Here is a 16,421-nt window from a genome sequence, read left to right as displayed (position 1 = left end):
TTTTTTTTATGAGGAAACAATATAAATTGGTCTGTATTTGAATTCCGTGCAAAGAATACTGTATTTGAATTTTTAAATTTGTATTCGAATCCAAATTTGATTACTTTTCAAATAAGTGTGAGTTTTGATTGATATAGCAGAGTTTGATCTTAGAATAAAATCCCATAGAACAAAAATTATCTTTGTGATTCAAGCATTTCTTGGAAAAAATCTTATTAAATAAATTATTAATCAAAATGTAAGTTTTGTATAAATAATAGAAATTTATATTTATCAAAATACAAGTTTCTATTAATTATATTTTTTGAGTTTTATTTATTATATAATTACATTTTGAGAAAAATTTCAAGTATATATGCTATGATATATATGTCTAATGGTTTATTAAAAAAAAGTACGAGTAGATAAGAAGCGTGGTCATACTCAACACGGGATAATCACACTTTGAAATGACTTGCAATTTGGATGAGAATACGTTGTATCGAGCTGTGCAGAACGTTCTGGACATTCGATCCTTTAACTTGACACTCAATCCTAAATAAAAAAATCGATTTTTGCCGCAGGTATTTATAAAATTCTCCGGTAGTGCAAACTCTATTACGTTCGTAAAATAATTCCAACATTTGGTTTTGCTTCTTTTTATCAAGGAAAGAAAACAAGATTCGTTTCTATCTTTATAAATAAACGTCAGAAACGACCTCCTTATATGGTTATCTGAATTTTTAAGAACATTGCTAATTGTTGGCCTTGTTTTTTTTCTCAAGAGATAATCCCCTCTTCCTTGATATAATTCAGAACTTTTGATAAAAATCAAAATTTCTAAAATTTAATCCCATTTCGCAATTTTAATTTAATCTTTTTTTAAATTCTATCTTATCTTCAATTATCCGTTTTATATGATTAATTATTTTGTTTGTTTTTTTTTCAATTTACAAATTTTTACTACTTATTAGGGAAAAGAGATCTTCTTAAGGAAAATATAGGAATGCAAATATTTGTAATTTTACCAATTACGAATCGGTCGGACGAGAAATTACGTCCACACACGTGGCTAATTTTTTTTGAAATTTTCTTCTCCTAGTTGCGTGCTGTCGCACATTTCCTGTCGTTGAGTTGAAAAACATGACCTTGTATGAAATTACCATAGTTGAAACGTATTGATCCCGAGCAAAACTATTCAGCTTAAACTCTAGGCTTTTTGAATGATTTTTTGGCTCTAGCCAACTAATTTCATAGTCATTTAATTATTTTTACTAGCACATGTATCCAACCACTTAAATATCACCACTTAAAACAAAGCTGCAGTAAGAAATATGCATAGTACATGCTATTCCATTTTATTTCACAACTATATTCTATTTTTTTAATATTTTAGAAAAGAGACAGTTTGAAAGACTTATAATAGGATATTTTATCCTCTAGCTATCCAGATTTTTATATAAAAATTGATATTTAGATTTTAAACAATTTATCTGAAATTCAAAGTCTAGATTTTAGATTTTTTAAAGACGCTTTGAATGAAATCTTCCATCGCAACAATCACTGATCTTCCTCCATTCTCAAGCTCTTTGTGCTCTGCTTGAAAAGAGTCATCTAGACTCTGTCTAGACATTGAATATGTTTGCAAGGTATTTCCTTCAAAGATCTCCAAAATTTCCTTCTTCATGTCATCTTTATTATCAAATTTCTGATTGTGAGAATTTCTTTTATTCTTGAGAGGACTCAATATTATTATCAAAATACTTCAAAATATTCTATAATTTTGATCATCATAAAGTAGATTCTTTAATAATCAAAATTGAAATTTAATGTTTTTTATAATAATGGAAAGTTTCTTGATTGCGAAAAATTTCATGGGAATAAGTTTTAAACGTGAAGGTTATCTACTACTCCTCACGACTGATATGAATTTCATATATCACGCGTGTATTTCATAACTTGACTCACATATAGTTGCTTTATATTTTTGGACATTGATTTCTGTGTCTCTCTTTTGTAATTTTCTACTTCTAGTTGAATGCTAGAATATTCCATTTCATTTTATCACAACCTTTTCTATAATAAAAATAAAAAGCACATCAAAAATGATGATGAAATTGCACATTGTAATTTCAATATAATATCAAAGCGTGATTTGTGCTTTTAAGATTTCATTCTTTCTCAGACTTCCATGCAAATTCATCAGAATTCATTCTCATTCAAATTCTGTCAATGAATATTAATTTCTCTTTATACTGTGTTCACTTTTATCTGTCTTTACAGAAATATATTTGCCTTTTAATATGGTGCTTAAATTTCATTTCAAAGTCAAAGTGGTCTACGCAACATTTTTTTTTTTAATATTAATTTATTCCCACGAACTTCATTAATTATACAAAAGTGAATGAATCACAGAAACATGCATGCGTTCCAAATCAAATTTAGATAACATAACAAGTTAATGTATAGAATCAATTAATGTGTAAAATATTTGGTCTTCATTTCTTAGTATTTAATATTCACTTCTGTATTTTAGATAAAGAATTCCTCATTTTGTCAAGCATTTTGTCTTCTAGTTATACGTAACGTGAAATACTGTTAGATATAACATTTGGCCATTTTGGCCAATCATTGACCATTTTCATCTCCAATTAAAAACATAAAGATTCGAGTTTTGGAAACCATGCAATTTTCTTAAGAAGATATGAGTAAACATTTCTATTGGATTTGTTTGAACTCTAGTCTAATCTTCGAGAAATATTTTTAGTTTTCAACGTTTGACGTATATTCACACAGTGTTTATCATGAATATTAATGAAGGTTACTGAATGGAATTAATTATTCAAACTGAATGTTGCAAAGCGACAAATTTTCTTATCGCCGCTTGCTTTCCTCCTTTTACGAATCACCATGAACTATGGACGGATAGTTTTATGTATGTTTGGCTATCCGAAACATCGTTGCATAAGACCCTCTTTTTTTCTGAAAACTAATTATACTGGTACTTTGATTATTCTTTTCAGTCAATATATTACAACTGTACCATCTCTCAGAAATCTCAACTTTTTAAAAATTCAACTATGGAACTTTGCGTAAGGAGATTTATGAGAAGATTTATATTTTATTATTTTTTTTATCACAGCGATTGTACGTTTATTCATTTGTTTTGTTTAGACTTAGGTTTATTTATTTATTTCAGACTAGATTCTCTCTTTTTTTTTAGACTAAAATTTTAAACTCCTTTTATTTTAAATCCTTTTATCAGAGAATTGATGTTTCGTTGTACCAGGATTTCACAATTTTAAAATACATAATTTATGACGAATATAAAAGTAGTGTAATTTATAATGAAAGAATTGAGTTGTCGTCAAATTTCGGATTTTCACGTATTTCCTTTCTAATAAAGAATCGTTATTTCAGAAGTTTCACAATATTTCCTTCACAATATTTTCTTTTACCAGCAGAAATCCTTCGAAAAGCGTTTCAAACGCGGAATAGAACGCACGCTGCTTTTTTGTACGAAACAAATAAAACGGAATACTTGATGTTGAATTTTGATTATCAAGTTTGTTTGATTATTACTTATGCAGTTTCTCCTTGTTACTATATGCTCGGTACTAAAGTCTCCGGTTGAAGTCAAGGTGAATTATGAAAATGTCTGATTTACGTACCTGATTCGATGCGATTATCGTCGTCAGTAACAACATTATATAAAGATACATACATTGTCCTACATTTTCTTTGTTTAGTCGCGACTTTTTTCTCATCGACTTTCATCCATGCATGATTTTGCCTAATAGAATGTTGAAACGTTTCTTTTTTCGATTTTTTGTCACGTTCAGAAAGTCAGAAAAAAAAAAAGTAAGAACTAATCCCTCGTATCTAAAGATCAATTCATTTCATTGTCCCATTATTTTCATACTTCAAGTAACGTCAAAAAAGAAAACAAAAAAAAAAAAAAAAGAAAAATGTATCATTTAATTCATCGTTTTTTAAAAATGCATTATTCGTACGAAACATTTGGAAAGTAATTCCACTCTCGTTGGATGTTATCTAGAAATAATTTCGCGCTAGTTTACTCGGCCGAGCGACTAATTTCGTTACTCGATTGTCGAATGAAACAACCTTCCGTTTCATTCTCTCTTTTATTTCCTGCAAATAATTCCCGACTTTGTTGAACTTCTTCCTGCGCCGTTTACAATATAAAATATAAAAATGACTAAATCACCGTCGCCTCAAGTTAAATTGTTATTTTTTTATCTTTGTGTTTCTCAAACGAAACTTGCCCAACTCTGACCCAGACACGGGTCAACGCCACCATAACTGGTTATTTGACGCAATTCGTCAAGTCGACCACCGAAGAAGAGTTGAGATGATTCTTCGCTCGTGTAGTTCAAATCCTCCCTTCCCTCTCTATCTCTTTTGTCATCTCTCCTCTAAAATAATCGAAGAAAGTGTGTTTTTCGAAAACCACCATTTGTTTCCGCGCCGGCCGAGCACACGAATGGCATTGACCATTCCGTAGCAGCCTAATTTCCATTTGTTACGCAATTGATGCGATTAGGTACGTCAATCAGTGATATAATGGAATGGCCGAGATGGATACCGGCTAACAATGTGCAGTTAATCCGACTTCAAACGCCCGGCACTGATGAAAACACGCTCTCGTCTTGCGTTCAACGGATCGTGGACCCGAGCGCTATACCCGGTGTCCGATAGTTTCTCACCCCTATCGGTTAGATCTCCGAATTCTTTCCCAACGTGTTGGCGAAGAGTTCACGCGGAGAGTTGACTTCGAGGTGATAAGATCGAAAGAGGAAACAAGGCTCGATAAGTCGACGATCGGTCAGAATTGGATGGAAAATAGGAATGTTTGGGAGAATTAGTTCAAACATGGAGGTTGCTAATTTCTGTCTTTCTCTCGTAATTTCTCTCGTTTGGCCAACGTTGATCTGTGAATAACATGATGGACATTTGGTTTTCGAATCTCGAGTGGAGGGAACTTTTATCCTAATTTCTTTGCAGACAGTACAGTAATTCTCCAACTTGCGGAGAATTAACATTCGTGTATAGTTCCGATGAATTTTTATGTGATTCGGAATTTAGAATAATTGGGAATTAATTGCGGAGTATATTGGAATAATACTACCGTGCAATTTTCATTCTCACTCTTCCAAGAACTAATAATTCCATTTTGCGCGTAATCCTAACGAGTTTTTAAAACGTGGTAAAATTTAAAATATGCATTTGGAAATTGATTTTCATTTTTCAGAATTTGTTCTAATTTACATAGGTAATTACATAAGTAATTTTTACTTAATATCTAATTTAAATAAGTAATTTTTTAGAATATTATTATTATTTGGTTTGTCAGCATTAAGAGGAATGAATATTTAGTTTTTGGAGTAATTCTACTCAAAGGAGGGAATTTTAATTTTCACTTTTCACAGAATACTCTAAGACGTGATTGATGGTAGAACGACGAATAAAATATTTTCAATAAATAATTTCTAAGGTAGATTTTTCTTATGCTCAATTATTTTTTTTTTAACGTATAAACACACCTTAATCGTAAAAAGATAGAAGTTCTTGCAGTCTTCCTTTTTATATTCGATTTCAACTCGGTTAACAAACAAGAAATAAAACAATATGTAAAAATCATGCGAATATATGAATTTATTAAAGAAAAAAGAAACAACCTCATTTGCAGACTGTTTTGTCGATGTACAGTAATAACCATTTTGCTGCGTAAATCACAAAATACGAAAAAGTTTCGTCAGTAAGGAGAGACACAATTAGTTACTTACGTAATATCGTGAATACGTGTCTTGAAACATTATAGAATTAAAGAGTGTAAAAACAAGAAAAAAAAAAAAAAATAGATTATTCTATTCAGACATTAAGAAACAAAGTTCAGAAAATTTACAAAAAAAAAAAAAGAGAAAAAAGAAAATACGTTAATAGATTTAAATTATTATTAATTCATAATTCATGAATTAAATCATTAATAATTCATTACTTATTATTCAAGATAAGTTCGTCGAGAGATATCCTGTTTGTGACATTCTTTCAGTGTTTTCTATTTTCGACAATAAAATTTGCGTCAATCTTACAAATTTCTCTCTTCTTAAGAACGAGTTACTCAATTTAAATTTCTGTAAAATTCGTCGAGAAAGGAATATTAAATTTCGATCGATCTTATTTTACATTATTTTTGTGTAAAAAAATTTTTTTTTTAATGGTCCTACGAGGAAAACATTTTTAATGCAAAGACCAAATTAGAAAATTTCGATCTTTAAAATATAAAAGGAATTTAATAAAGAAATCAAATGAAACGAACGTCAAACTTTTTGATTTGAATGTCTTCTATCATTAGATCCGCTGCATAATTACTCATGCATAATTAATTTCATAATTTTTACAATATATTTACATGAGGATATAAATGTCAAGTACTATAAATATGTTATCGCATCATTGAGTTATTTATCAACTTTTAATACACTGGCGTTCAAAGTTTAGCGAATGTGCGTCACATTTGAGTACATACGCACCACGGAGTTATAAATCGATATGCAAACGATTTTTCTCAAATATTTTCTTTGGTTTTTGCTTCGTGGAAACATTAAAATTGTTGGAATTAAAGAATTAAAAACGTATATAAAATACTCGTGCAAAAACGAGCAATAACCTTTTATCGATTTTTCTTTTTATAATCGATAGACGCGTTGATTGTAATCGTATTACTTATTTCTTATGTACACACATAAATTTGTAATATATGCACATATATATTTTGTTTCGCGTTATCGATATTATCGCGATTGATAAGGAAGATGTAAAGTAGGTTTCTGCATGGGGCACTAGTTATCGACGTCTGTAATGTTGGCATTCGATAAATTATCGACACAGTCGAGGTATCGAGATTATGATGAAAGTACAGAAAATTGTTAATACAATTAATCATTATACACCCGTCATTCTAACCTTTTTGTAATCTAAATTTATAACTCCAGTTTCTTCTGTTTAATTTTATTTTGTAAATTCTGTTCATCAAGCACGGAGAAGCATTGCGATAACTTTTATCGTACTCAGCAAATTGAATTAAATTATAATTTATTTTTAATAATTTCTAATTATATTATTAAATTTAATTATTGAAGTTAAATTTCAATTAAATTATTAATTGTATAATTATAATTCGATTGTAATTTATTAAGACGTTTTAGCAGGTTTGGACCATTTAGTCGAGTCAAACAATTTCACGTTACTTGAACTAATAAATTTGTTACAATCGTGAGATTGTTTATTTCAAATATATCGTGCTCAACTCTGCCGATAAATTCTCCCGCTATCAGAAGATTTATCGAGACAACAGATGGAGATCCAAGCTTTTTCGCGGTCGTAATAGTCCATCATAATTAATTATAGGATTTAAAATCGTCATTAAATTTTAACAACATGAGACGAGATCACTTTGTAAAAAAAAAAATTAAAAAAATTCAATGCTCAAACGTTGACGAAACTTACTCTTATTTATTTATAGCGAAAATTGTAAATTACGTACGTCTATAAAAATCCATGGGCTTTGTCAAAATTGATTCTTCGTCGTGGATATTGTCTGTTGACGATGACAAATTCTTAATAGGTTTTAATGGTTTTCTTTCGCTCGAACGTATATCACTATCGCCATTAGAGACACGGGGCAGCAACAAGTGTCTGAAGAAGCCTTTCACTGTTTGTGACACAAGTGCAGCGTAATTCGAATTAAAAGCATTTCAATCGGATTGGTATCCAACTTATAATTGCCACACTGACGTTGCGTATACTAATGAGTTTTTTCCCCCCGTTTGGCTGTTTGTCGGACAGAAAACACAGATTAGATGTCGTTTATACTTAAACTGTAGGCCTTTGGAGAAACCTAGGCTAATTTTGACTTGTTATGTTCCCAATTTGCACAAAGGTGATATTTTAAAGAACGAGATATCCCCGAAGAGATTGAGAAAATTTTGTATATTTTCACTCGAGTGGAAAAATTTGGAAACTGGTTGATAGAAATCGATGTAAATCGAACTGTTCAGACAGGCAGTGCCAATGGTGATTGATCTTAGTAATCAAAGTTGATTAGTACGATCAATTTACATGCGGAGGCCTGGATTCGAGTAATTCTAACGCGATCTGACCACGCCGTTCTCGCTGCAGGCAACGAGGGGCGTCTTCAGACACTTGTTGCTGACTCGTGGCTCCTGATGGCGATAGCGATCGCACGTTTCTTTCGAAAATGACTTCATACGAGCGTCTCGTACGAATACGAATCGTCACGTGAAATCGATCGGGCATTAATCTGTTTTTAACCCTTAATGATGCCCATTTGGGAATGGCACAGGTTCGAAACGGTCACGTGTTTCACAAATTTGGGAATTTGAAGTAACGTTTCGGAAAACCTTTTTAAATCGTTAGTACTGTTCAAATAATACTTCTGCCGCTTCGCTCCGAAATTTTATTGTGGGAAATTTTTTAATCCAGAAACGGATTTTTAATGCAAAAACGTTCCCGAGAAAAATTTCTCTTTGATGAAAATTTTCGACAATGATTTTAACCGGGAAATACGAGAGAGATTATTCTGCAATATTCGGAAATTATTTACAAAAATTCCGACAGTGTTCATTCATTCGCGGAATATCGTTATTCCGTTAATATTTGTTGTATCATCGACGAAATATTCCCGCTTGTTCGCATGTTCAAATGTAACGGCTGTTTATTCGGAGACTGTTGCAAGCATCCATGGTACTTGGCGAGGTATCTTGCAAGACAGTGTCATGTTTCTTGGAAATTTCCTCGCCGGCGATCTTTCCTGCGGCTTCCGTGCAACGCGTGTTCACGGAATTCGAGACTTTTCAAAGAGAACTGTATCCTACTCGAGTTTCCAACCGTCTTTGAGGAACTTGATGCCGGATGGCTGACGAGTCTTTATTTCCCGCTAATTTTCCTTCGGCGAATTTTTCTCCTCGGGACGATGGTCCCTTTCATCTCGAAGAAAGTTTCAACTCTCGGCAAGAAACTTCCCGCTGGAAGAAAGGACAAATTGTCATCTTTCTTCTATCGTTTCTCGAAAGGGGGAATTGTTAATTGCAGCCTCGAAATCGGGTTAAACCCGGGCAGAATTTTCATGTGTGAGAGTTATTTCAACAGTTAGTCGACTCGCAATCTGTTTTAATACATTTTTCTAGATAAATTGTAATCCTGACACGGCGTTTCAAAGGGCGAGCTAGTATTCTAATTACTCTTTTATGTTTAATATTTAATCTAATTACTCTTTTATATTTAATATTTAATCGATATTTCATCGAGAGTTATTTCAACAGTTAGTCGACTCGCAATCTGTTTTAATACATTTTTCTAGATAAATTGTAATCCTGACACGGCGTTTCAAAGGGCGAGCTAGTATTCTAATTACTCTTTTATGTTTAATATTTAATCTAATTACTCTTTTATATTTAATATTTAATCGATATTTCATCGAGAGTTATTTCAACAGTTAGTCGACTCGCAATCTGTTTTAATACGTTTTTCTAGATAAATTGTAATCCTGACACGGCGTTTCAAAGGGCGAGCTAGTATTCTAATTACTCTTTTATGTTTAATATTTAATCTAATTACTCTTTTATATTTAATATTTAATCGATATTTCATTGAGAGTAATTTCAACAGTTAGTCGACTCGCAATCTGTTTTAATACGTTTTTCTAGATAAATTGTAATCTAGACACGGCGTTTCAAAGAGCTAGTATTTTAATTACTCTTTTATATTTAATATTTACTCGCGATTTATTATTTTTTATTCGCTCGAAAACACTCGATGGCTACACGTAGCGATTTTTTTTCCTCGTAGCTCGAACGAAATTTTCGAGATATCGCTCGACCTGTCGATCAATTTGAATCGTCGATCGTTCGGCATACTCTAAACGGAAGTGTGTAACCGCAGTGAAACGATGGATTTATTCCAACGGGCGGAAGAGAAAAATAGCTGCGTGTTCATTTTATATTCAGTGGCGTGCATTTGTTTCCATGATGTGTGCCATAACATTTTTCTCTTTGGCCGGGAGAACTTGCACTGCTGCTACGAATTTTCCACCGCATTAGGTATCAACGTGTTGGTTGGTTGTACGCCAATATGTCTGCACGTTATGCAATAAATTGTCACCGTTGCGCCCGGAACGGATCCGCGCGCATTCCCTTTTAATCGTTATCTCGGCAACGGAACAACATTTTATCGCTTGGAAAATTAATTCGACATTACATCGACTGGCTGTTTAATATCGGGCACAACGGTAACGAGATACCGGCGTGCCTCCTTTCAATCGTTAAACAACAATACAATGGGCGGAATAATGGCGTGCATCGTGTGTGCCTTTGAGAGTTTTTCTGCATTTCTAGACGATGGTACCGTGACGCAAACCGTTACGGATAAATTGAAATATCGAGAGTGTAATTAGCGTGATTAAGTAAGCGTAAAATGGAACGATTCTTCAACTTTTCGTGGCTCTAGAGTTAATCACGATGTTTACTGGAACTGCACGTTGGATACGATTGCAGCTTGATTCATTATTTTTTTTCTGCAAAAAAAAGTGAAATAAATAATCGCGTGTTTTATCAAAGTCAGATACGATATTATATTAAAAATCACATAAATTCCTCGAAACCTGCTATCTGAACCCCTGTCATCAATAAATCCTGCCGCGTACCTTCATTGAGAATACTCGAAATTACATGTTCTGATTCATTTGTGACTATTACTAGAGGACCAAGATCGTCTCATGGTCAAACGAACGACAATCGTAACACGTAGACTTTAAATTTAATATTTAAAGGTATTGTTCAATTCGCCAAAGATTGGCCCGATTCTCATCCGCAACGGATCTCCCTGGACAGAACAGCGGGAACCAGCGAATGCACCGGAGCGACTCATCGGCGATCATTCGCTCGTCACGCGTCACGATGAAAACAACGGATCCGGCTTGATTCTAATAAAATCATCTAAACGGAACATGCGCATTGCACGGAGCGTTGCGCGCTGGTAGCACGGGGGTTGGTCGGTTTCAACCCTTAGTCTGGCGCCGCGTGCGAGCGCGAGTGGATCTTGGCGTTTCCCCACACACGGAGACGCCTGCAAACCCCTCTCGGTTCCGCGTCCGCTCGTCGCGATGACTCGCGAGGCCGCCACCGACGTCTGTCGTTCGAAATCCGATGACCCAACCTGAGACAAACCCAGGCAAACCGAAAACCCTGCCAAAAAAAATCTCAGACCGAGGGGGTACTGGTGTCGCAATACCTGTCGCAACACACATACACACACACACACACACAGAGACACACACATACAAACAGAGAAAACATGAACATTTCCAGCGGAAGGGCCGTGGTCCCCGCTAAAGAAACGCTCAAGCGTCGTCTCGCGAAACGTCACCACCGCGCAGTGAAAACCGTGAATTCCTTTAGTGCAGTCGAGCGCTGAGCGCGATGAAACATGCGACAGCTGAACGTTGGCGGCTGATTCCGGGCACGGTGGATGCCTAGTGGAACACAACGGCAGAGTGTGTCGCGAACACGTGACGAAAATGACGGTAGCCGTGTTGAAACGCCGGCTCCTGTCCGGATGACGTGACTGGGCCGGGGGGGCTTGCCTACGGACTGTGCTTGCCGTTGATGGCCGTGAACCCGCTCTAAGATGAGTGTCACATGCGGCTGGTACGCGCTGCTCGTACTGCTCACGTGCACGCTTTGGCCCGGGCTGGCCGTCCACGCCGATCAGGAGGCACAGATCGAGAGGCCGAGGGAGCTGCTGCGTCACCAGCAGAATCATCGACCATCGTTCATCGAACGGAAGCTGGTCGACCGGCTGGAGATGCACGAGAGCGTGACGACGGAGCCTGCGATCGGGTTTGAGGATCGGGAGGACGAGGAGAACGACGGTCGAACGATCCCGTCCAAGCCGAAATTGGAAACCAGCATCGAGAGGCCGGCCACTCAGATCAGACACGGCAGGTCTAGAAGCCATTTCGTGAGACAGGTGAAACTGGACGATCCGGACTCGTCGTTCGTGTCTGATGGATCCGGCAGAAGGACCCAGGCGATGGACAACGTGTCGCGGATCGAGAACGTCTCGAATCTCGACAGATCCAGAGGCAAGAACGTGATCACCGGCCAAGATCTGAGATCCTCGGGCACGATCGACGAACGATCGACCGTGGATCTGGACAAACTGCTCATAAGGCTGTCGGAGGCCGGGTCCGACAAGAGGAAAGAAGGGAGAGTGAGGCACAAGAACGATTCGTTGAACAAACTGAGAAAAGTGATCGACAGGAACAGGTCTCGGCTGTCTGGCAATCGAACCGCCGGCAATTCGTCCGAGATATACGGCCACGTTGTTCACGGTGCGCCGTCTGGTGACAGAAGCGACCTGGACGAAGCGGAGATGACCATGGAGGATTATGACGTGTATGACAGCGACGGGGGCAATAACAGCTCGGAGAGCGAGGATTACGAGGATTACGGGAAGGGCGGCGATCAAGGGAAGTCTAGCAAGGAGCCAGTCCACGTGGACATCGTCACGAGGTTCCTTCGTATCATCGAGAACCAACACCTGCTCGGCGAGAATTGCACCGCCGGGACCGATCTGAACCTTGGCGAGGGGATCGTCGACCAATACGCTCAGGAGAGGTTCAGGCTCGAGGCGAATTTAGCTGTGAACAGGGCCAACATGCTGACCAGGCTGTGGAAGTACGCGCCAGAAGTGATGCTCTCCTCGGAGTACCTGTTACACGCGAGTATCCTGTCGATGGTCGAATTCGACGAGGATATATTCGCCGCTGGGAATTGCTACGACAAACTACAGTACAGGGACCGCTGGCTTTACTGTCCCTTCGCTCATCGACTGCAGGATCAAGACGGGATCTTGGTGAAAGATCTGGCGATGGAGTACAAGTACCTGAGCAATAGCAGCGAGTGGTTTTACATCGCCAGGAAGAACGCCGAGCGAGTGATCGCGAATAACGATCAGTTCAGTCGCGGTGAGTCTGCGAGCTCTCTAGTCGTTGATCTTTTCGGAAATGGATGGAGATTGTTCGTTTCTTTTCCCTTGATGGGGTTCTTGTCGAGTGACAGGTAATTCTGTACAGGGTGTCGAAGCGAGGTCGAAGGTGTCGAAGAATAAAATCTTTTCCTAGAATCATCCCCGCTCGTTGTTGGGACACCCTGTATAATTGGGATTTATGTAATAGTTGTATAATGGGAGTTTAGAATAATAATCAAAGAACAGGGATTCATTTAATTAGAAATTGGTTGAAATTTCGTCCAAATAAATGGTTATTATCTAACTACAACTATTTTGTTATATTCTCACTGAAAATGTCACGTGTTGCATCGAACGATGGATTACGTAGTGTAGATTCTTGATTATGGTACAAGGTCCAAATTATGGTGTAGTACGAGGTCCAAATTGCAGTATGGCGTAGAACATTAAAGGGTTCAAAGATTGGTCAATATGTTAGATAGGACGAGAATTATAATTTTCAAATTTCATCATACATAATCGTAGGAGATCATCTATTGTTTTTTTAAAATAATTTTATCATCTATGATAAATACTGAATATTGAAAAGTATTTCAATATTTTTCATTGCCCGGTATACGTCATCACGCACATGACCTGAAATCTAAACCTAACTTAAAAACAAAGTTTTTGGGGAACGATGATTATCAGTTGGCGAGTAGAAAGTACGAATATTGTCAGAGAAATATTGCAGGAATGAAAATGAATGCATCACCCAAATATTGTCAGACAAAAGGAGTATTGGGGATGTGTGTATGATCAAACAGAGTAATTCACAAGACAGATAGTGTACCTTACCGCAGGAACGAAACAAAGGATGGTCAAACAAAGGGTATCGAATTCAGACACAGGCTAGACGATGAAAGCGTGATAAGATACGAGATAGTATAACAGGCTGTGAAACAAAATGTATTATTATATCATATTTCAATTGACGATTAATATAATGATTAATTTAATATTATGGAATATTTAAGACTAAATAATATTACCTAAATCTTGCTTAAGTAGAAAATTGGTCGGTTCAAACATAGTCAAACGAGCAGTGTGAACTCTTAATTCGATCATTCAACGTTCATTCAACACGATACTGAAAGTATTAATCAAATCACGATTGTAACGATAGAAATCTTGAAAACGTGGCCAAACTGAGAACGACCGGTTCTCGTTGCAATAAAAATGAGATTAACAGGGAATAAGTAGGCTCTCTTTGCTGGTTCAGAGAGGGCTCTCTTCCACGAGCTCGTCGCCGGAAATCGCGGTGGAAAAGACCGTCAGACAAAAAGGAGCCTATACCTACGTCTTTTTCCCCCAGTCGCTACTCGATCATTCAATTTCGTCAGACAATGAAGCGCTCCACACGGGAAGCGGAAGTAATCTGAGGACTGGCCCCTCCATTAAAATCTGGATCGACTCTTTGCCTCGCCTGGATGAACCACCGTTTCCAATATCCGCGATAGGCAATGGCTTCCCTAGGCGCGAAATTAAGTTGCGAGCAACGAAGAGAGAGAGTGAAAGAGAGAGAGAAAGAGAGAGAGAACCGGAACTATTCGACGAGCTCCGTCAGATGTTTTTTGTCACTATCGCAACAGGAGACTCCGATGTTTAATCTTTAAATTCGTGGCTTATTATCGTTCCTCGACAAATATTTATAAAGCGAAAAGTTGTGAAAAGCGTAATTGCAGCAGCGACGATGAAAAATCGTCATAACTTTCTGAAAACAGATCGCCTTTCGACGATCCACTCGGTCTCGTTTTAACGTCTTGCGCTGGAATGACGTATCACGTACCATTTCTTGCCCCCAAGTTGCCACATTTTCTCAGTTTCAAGTGTATTTAAACGTAAGGCAGGAAAACTGATAACAAATGATAAGTTTATTACTTCTTAAGATCATTTCTATCCGGTGATATCGCACCGACGAGCGCAAAAGAAGAAGAAAGCGACGAATTATTGTATACGATTCGGTCACTCGTTATGGTCCGCGAACCAGTTGCCCAGCGCAGTGGGTTAAAGAGCGAAGCTTCCTTTCTTCTCGACAATGATTCTACATCATTCTCAGCGAGTGGAAAGGCGAGTTTGAATTAATGCAATTTTCACGGGGGGGAAATTGCAAAGATTCGAACGCGTGTGGAAACGTTGAAACGTTTTTTTTTTTTTCTTTTTTATCGACAAACCTCCTGAACCAGAGGTCCGTGTATCAGTTCGTTAAAATTCGAATTAATCTAATTAAATTCGTCGAAAGCGGCGGGATATCGAAAGTATATTTACACGAGGCGTCACGTACACGTTCGAAACAATTCTCGCCGCAATTCGAGAAGCGTAGCAGCCAGCTACGATCGGTGGTGTTGGAAGTCGAGGCGTGAAACTTGTTACAAGCTCGCCGCGACGATGTAGTCGTTACATCGGGCCCGACGAATTAACTGGTAAATGTTTAATTGCTCCGTCTGCTGGCGTGCTAATTGCATGCGTATCGTTGCCGCATTAGTCGGAAGTTTTCCACGTTCGCGGCTTAATAATCGGTTTTTCGCATCGCGTGCGCGTGCACCGCCGGATACACCACCGCCTGAGTCACGTGGACTGATGTTAAAACGTCTATCCGATGACTCTACATATATATGTATATATATGTATATATATATATATATCTTGTACATTGGAAATTATTTGTTAAAAAAAGTTTTGCAGCCAAGCTCCGTGTTGAGAATTTCAATCAAAATTGAAACAACGTGGAATAACGAAAGATAATAATCATATTTATGCCAGATAATAATCATAATTGCCTGTATACATTGATAGTTTCGTATTATCTCATAATGAATGTTTGTTTATTGTTAATTTTGAGAATGCATTTTGAAGAGGAATATTTATTTATTATTAATCCATTTTGAAGAATCTTGTGTAATTATCTAATATGTACTGATAGTTTTGTATTAATCAATAGCGAGAAATGTTTATATATTATTTGCTTGACTACTTTAAAAGTGTACTTTGAAAAACGTGCAATATATAATACTGCACCATGTATATAATAGGGTATTAATTATAATATCACATTGGAATGTTTTGTGCGTGAGAATCCAATCCTAGTTTATCATATATTCCAAGAAACTACGATGATACCTTATATTTCAATATTTGTAGACACGTTTAGACACTTTTTATCAAGGCGCGAGTAGTATTATTTATCAACCACCGATAATTACTTATCCTGTCAATGGTTTGTCGATAACATCTCAGAAAGGAATTAGACATCTTAAGAAGATTTGTTAAATATCTTACGACTTCTGAATACGTTTTACAGACTTGTCTGAAATTTTACCCACATAATCGTA

General features: G+C 36.7%; 2 protein-coding genes across 2 annotated transcripts in view; one reads left to right on the top strand and one right to left on the bottom strand.

The window, feature by feature from the left end:
- LOC122531305 (sterol regulatory element-binding protein cleavage-activating protein) overlaps positions 1-7,739 on the bottom strand; it is a 17,707-nt gene extending 9,968 nt beyond the window's left edge. The window contains exon 1 of the mRNA XM_043659112.1: positions 7,547-7,739. The gene's annotated coding sequence lies outside the window, so the exon portion shown is untranslated. The remainder of the gene's footprint in view (positions 1-7,546) is intronic.
- A 3,633-nt stretch (positions 7,740-11,372) lies between these two features.
- Positions 11,373-13,048, top strand: LOC122530756 (the record flags this gene model as incomplete). The annotated part of the gene is made up of 1 exon (XM_043658029.1): positions 11,373-13,048. A coding segment is annotated over exon 1 (1,342 nt), but the record flags the coding sequence as incomplete, so codon positions are not given.
- Between the last annotated feature and the right edge of the window lie 3,373 nt (positions 13,049-16,421).

Source organism: Frieseomelitta varia, unplaced genomic scaffold (genome assembly GCF_011392965.1).
Source record: "Frieseomelitta varia isolate USP_RPSP 00005682 unplaced genomic scaffold, Fvar_1.2 scaffold_135, whole genome shotgun sequence".
Classification (NCBI taxonomy): domain Eukaryota; kingdom Metazoa; phylum Arthropoda; class Insecta; order Hymenoptera; family Apidae; genus Frieseomelitta; species Frieseomelitta varia.
This window is presented reverse-complemented; position numbering and strand designations above follow the sequence as displayed.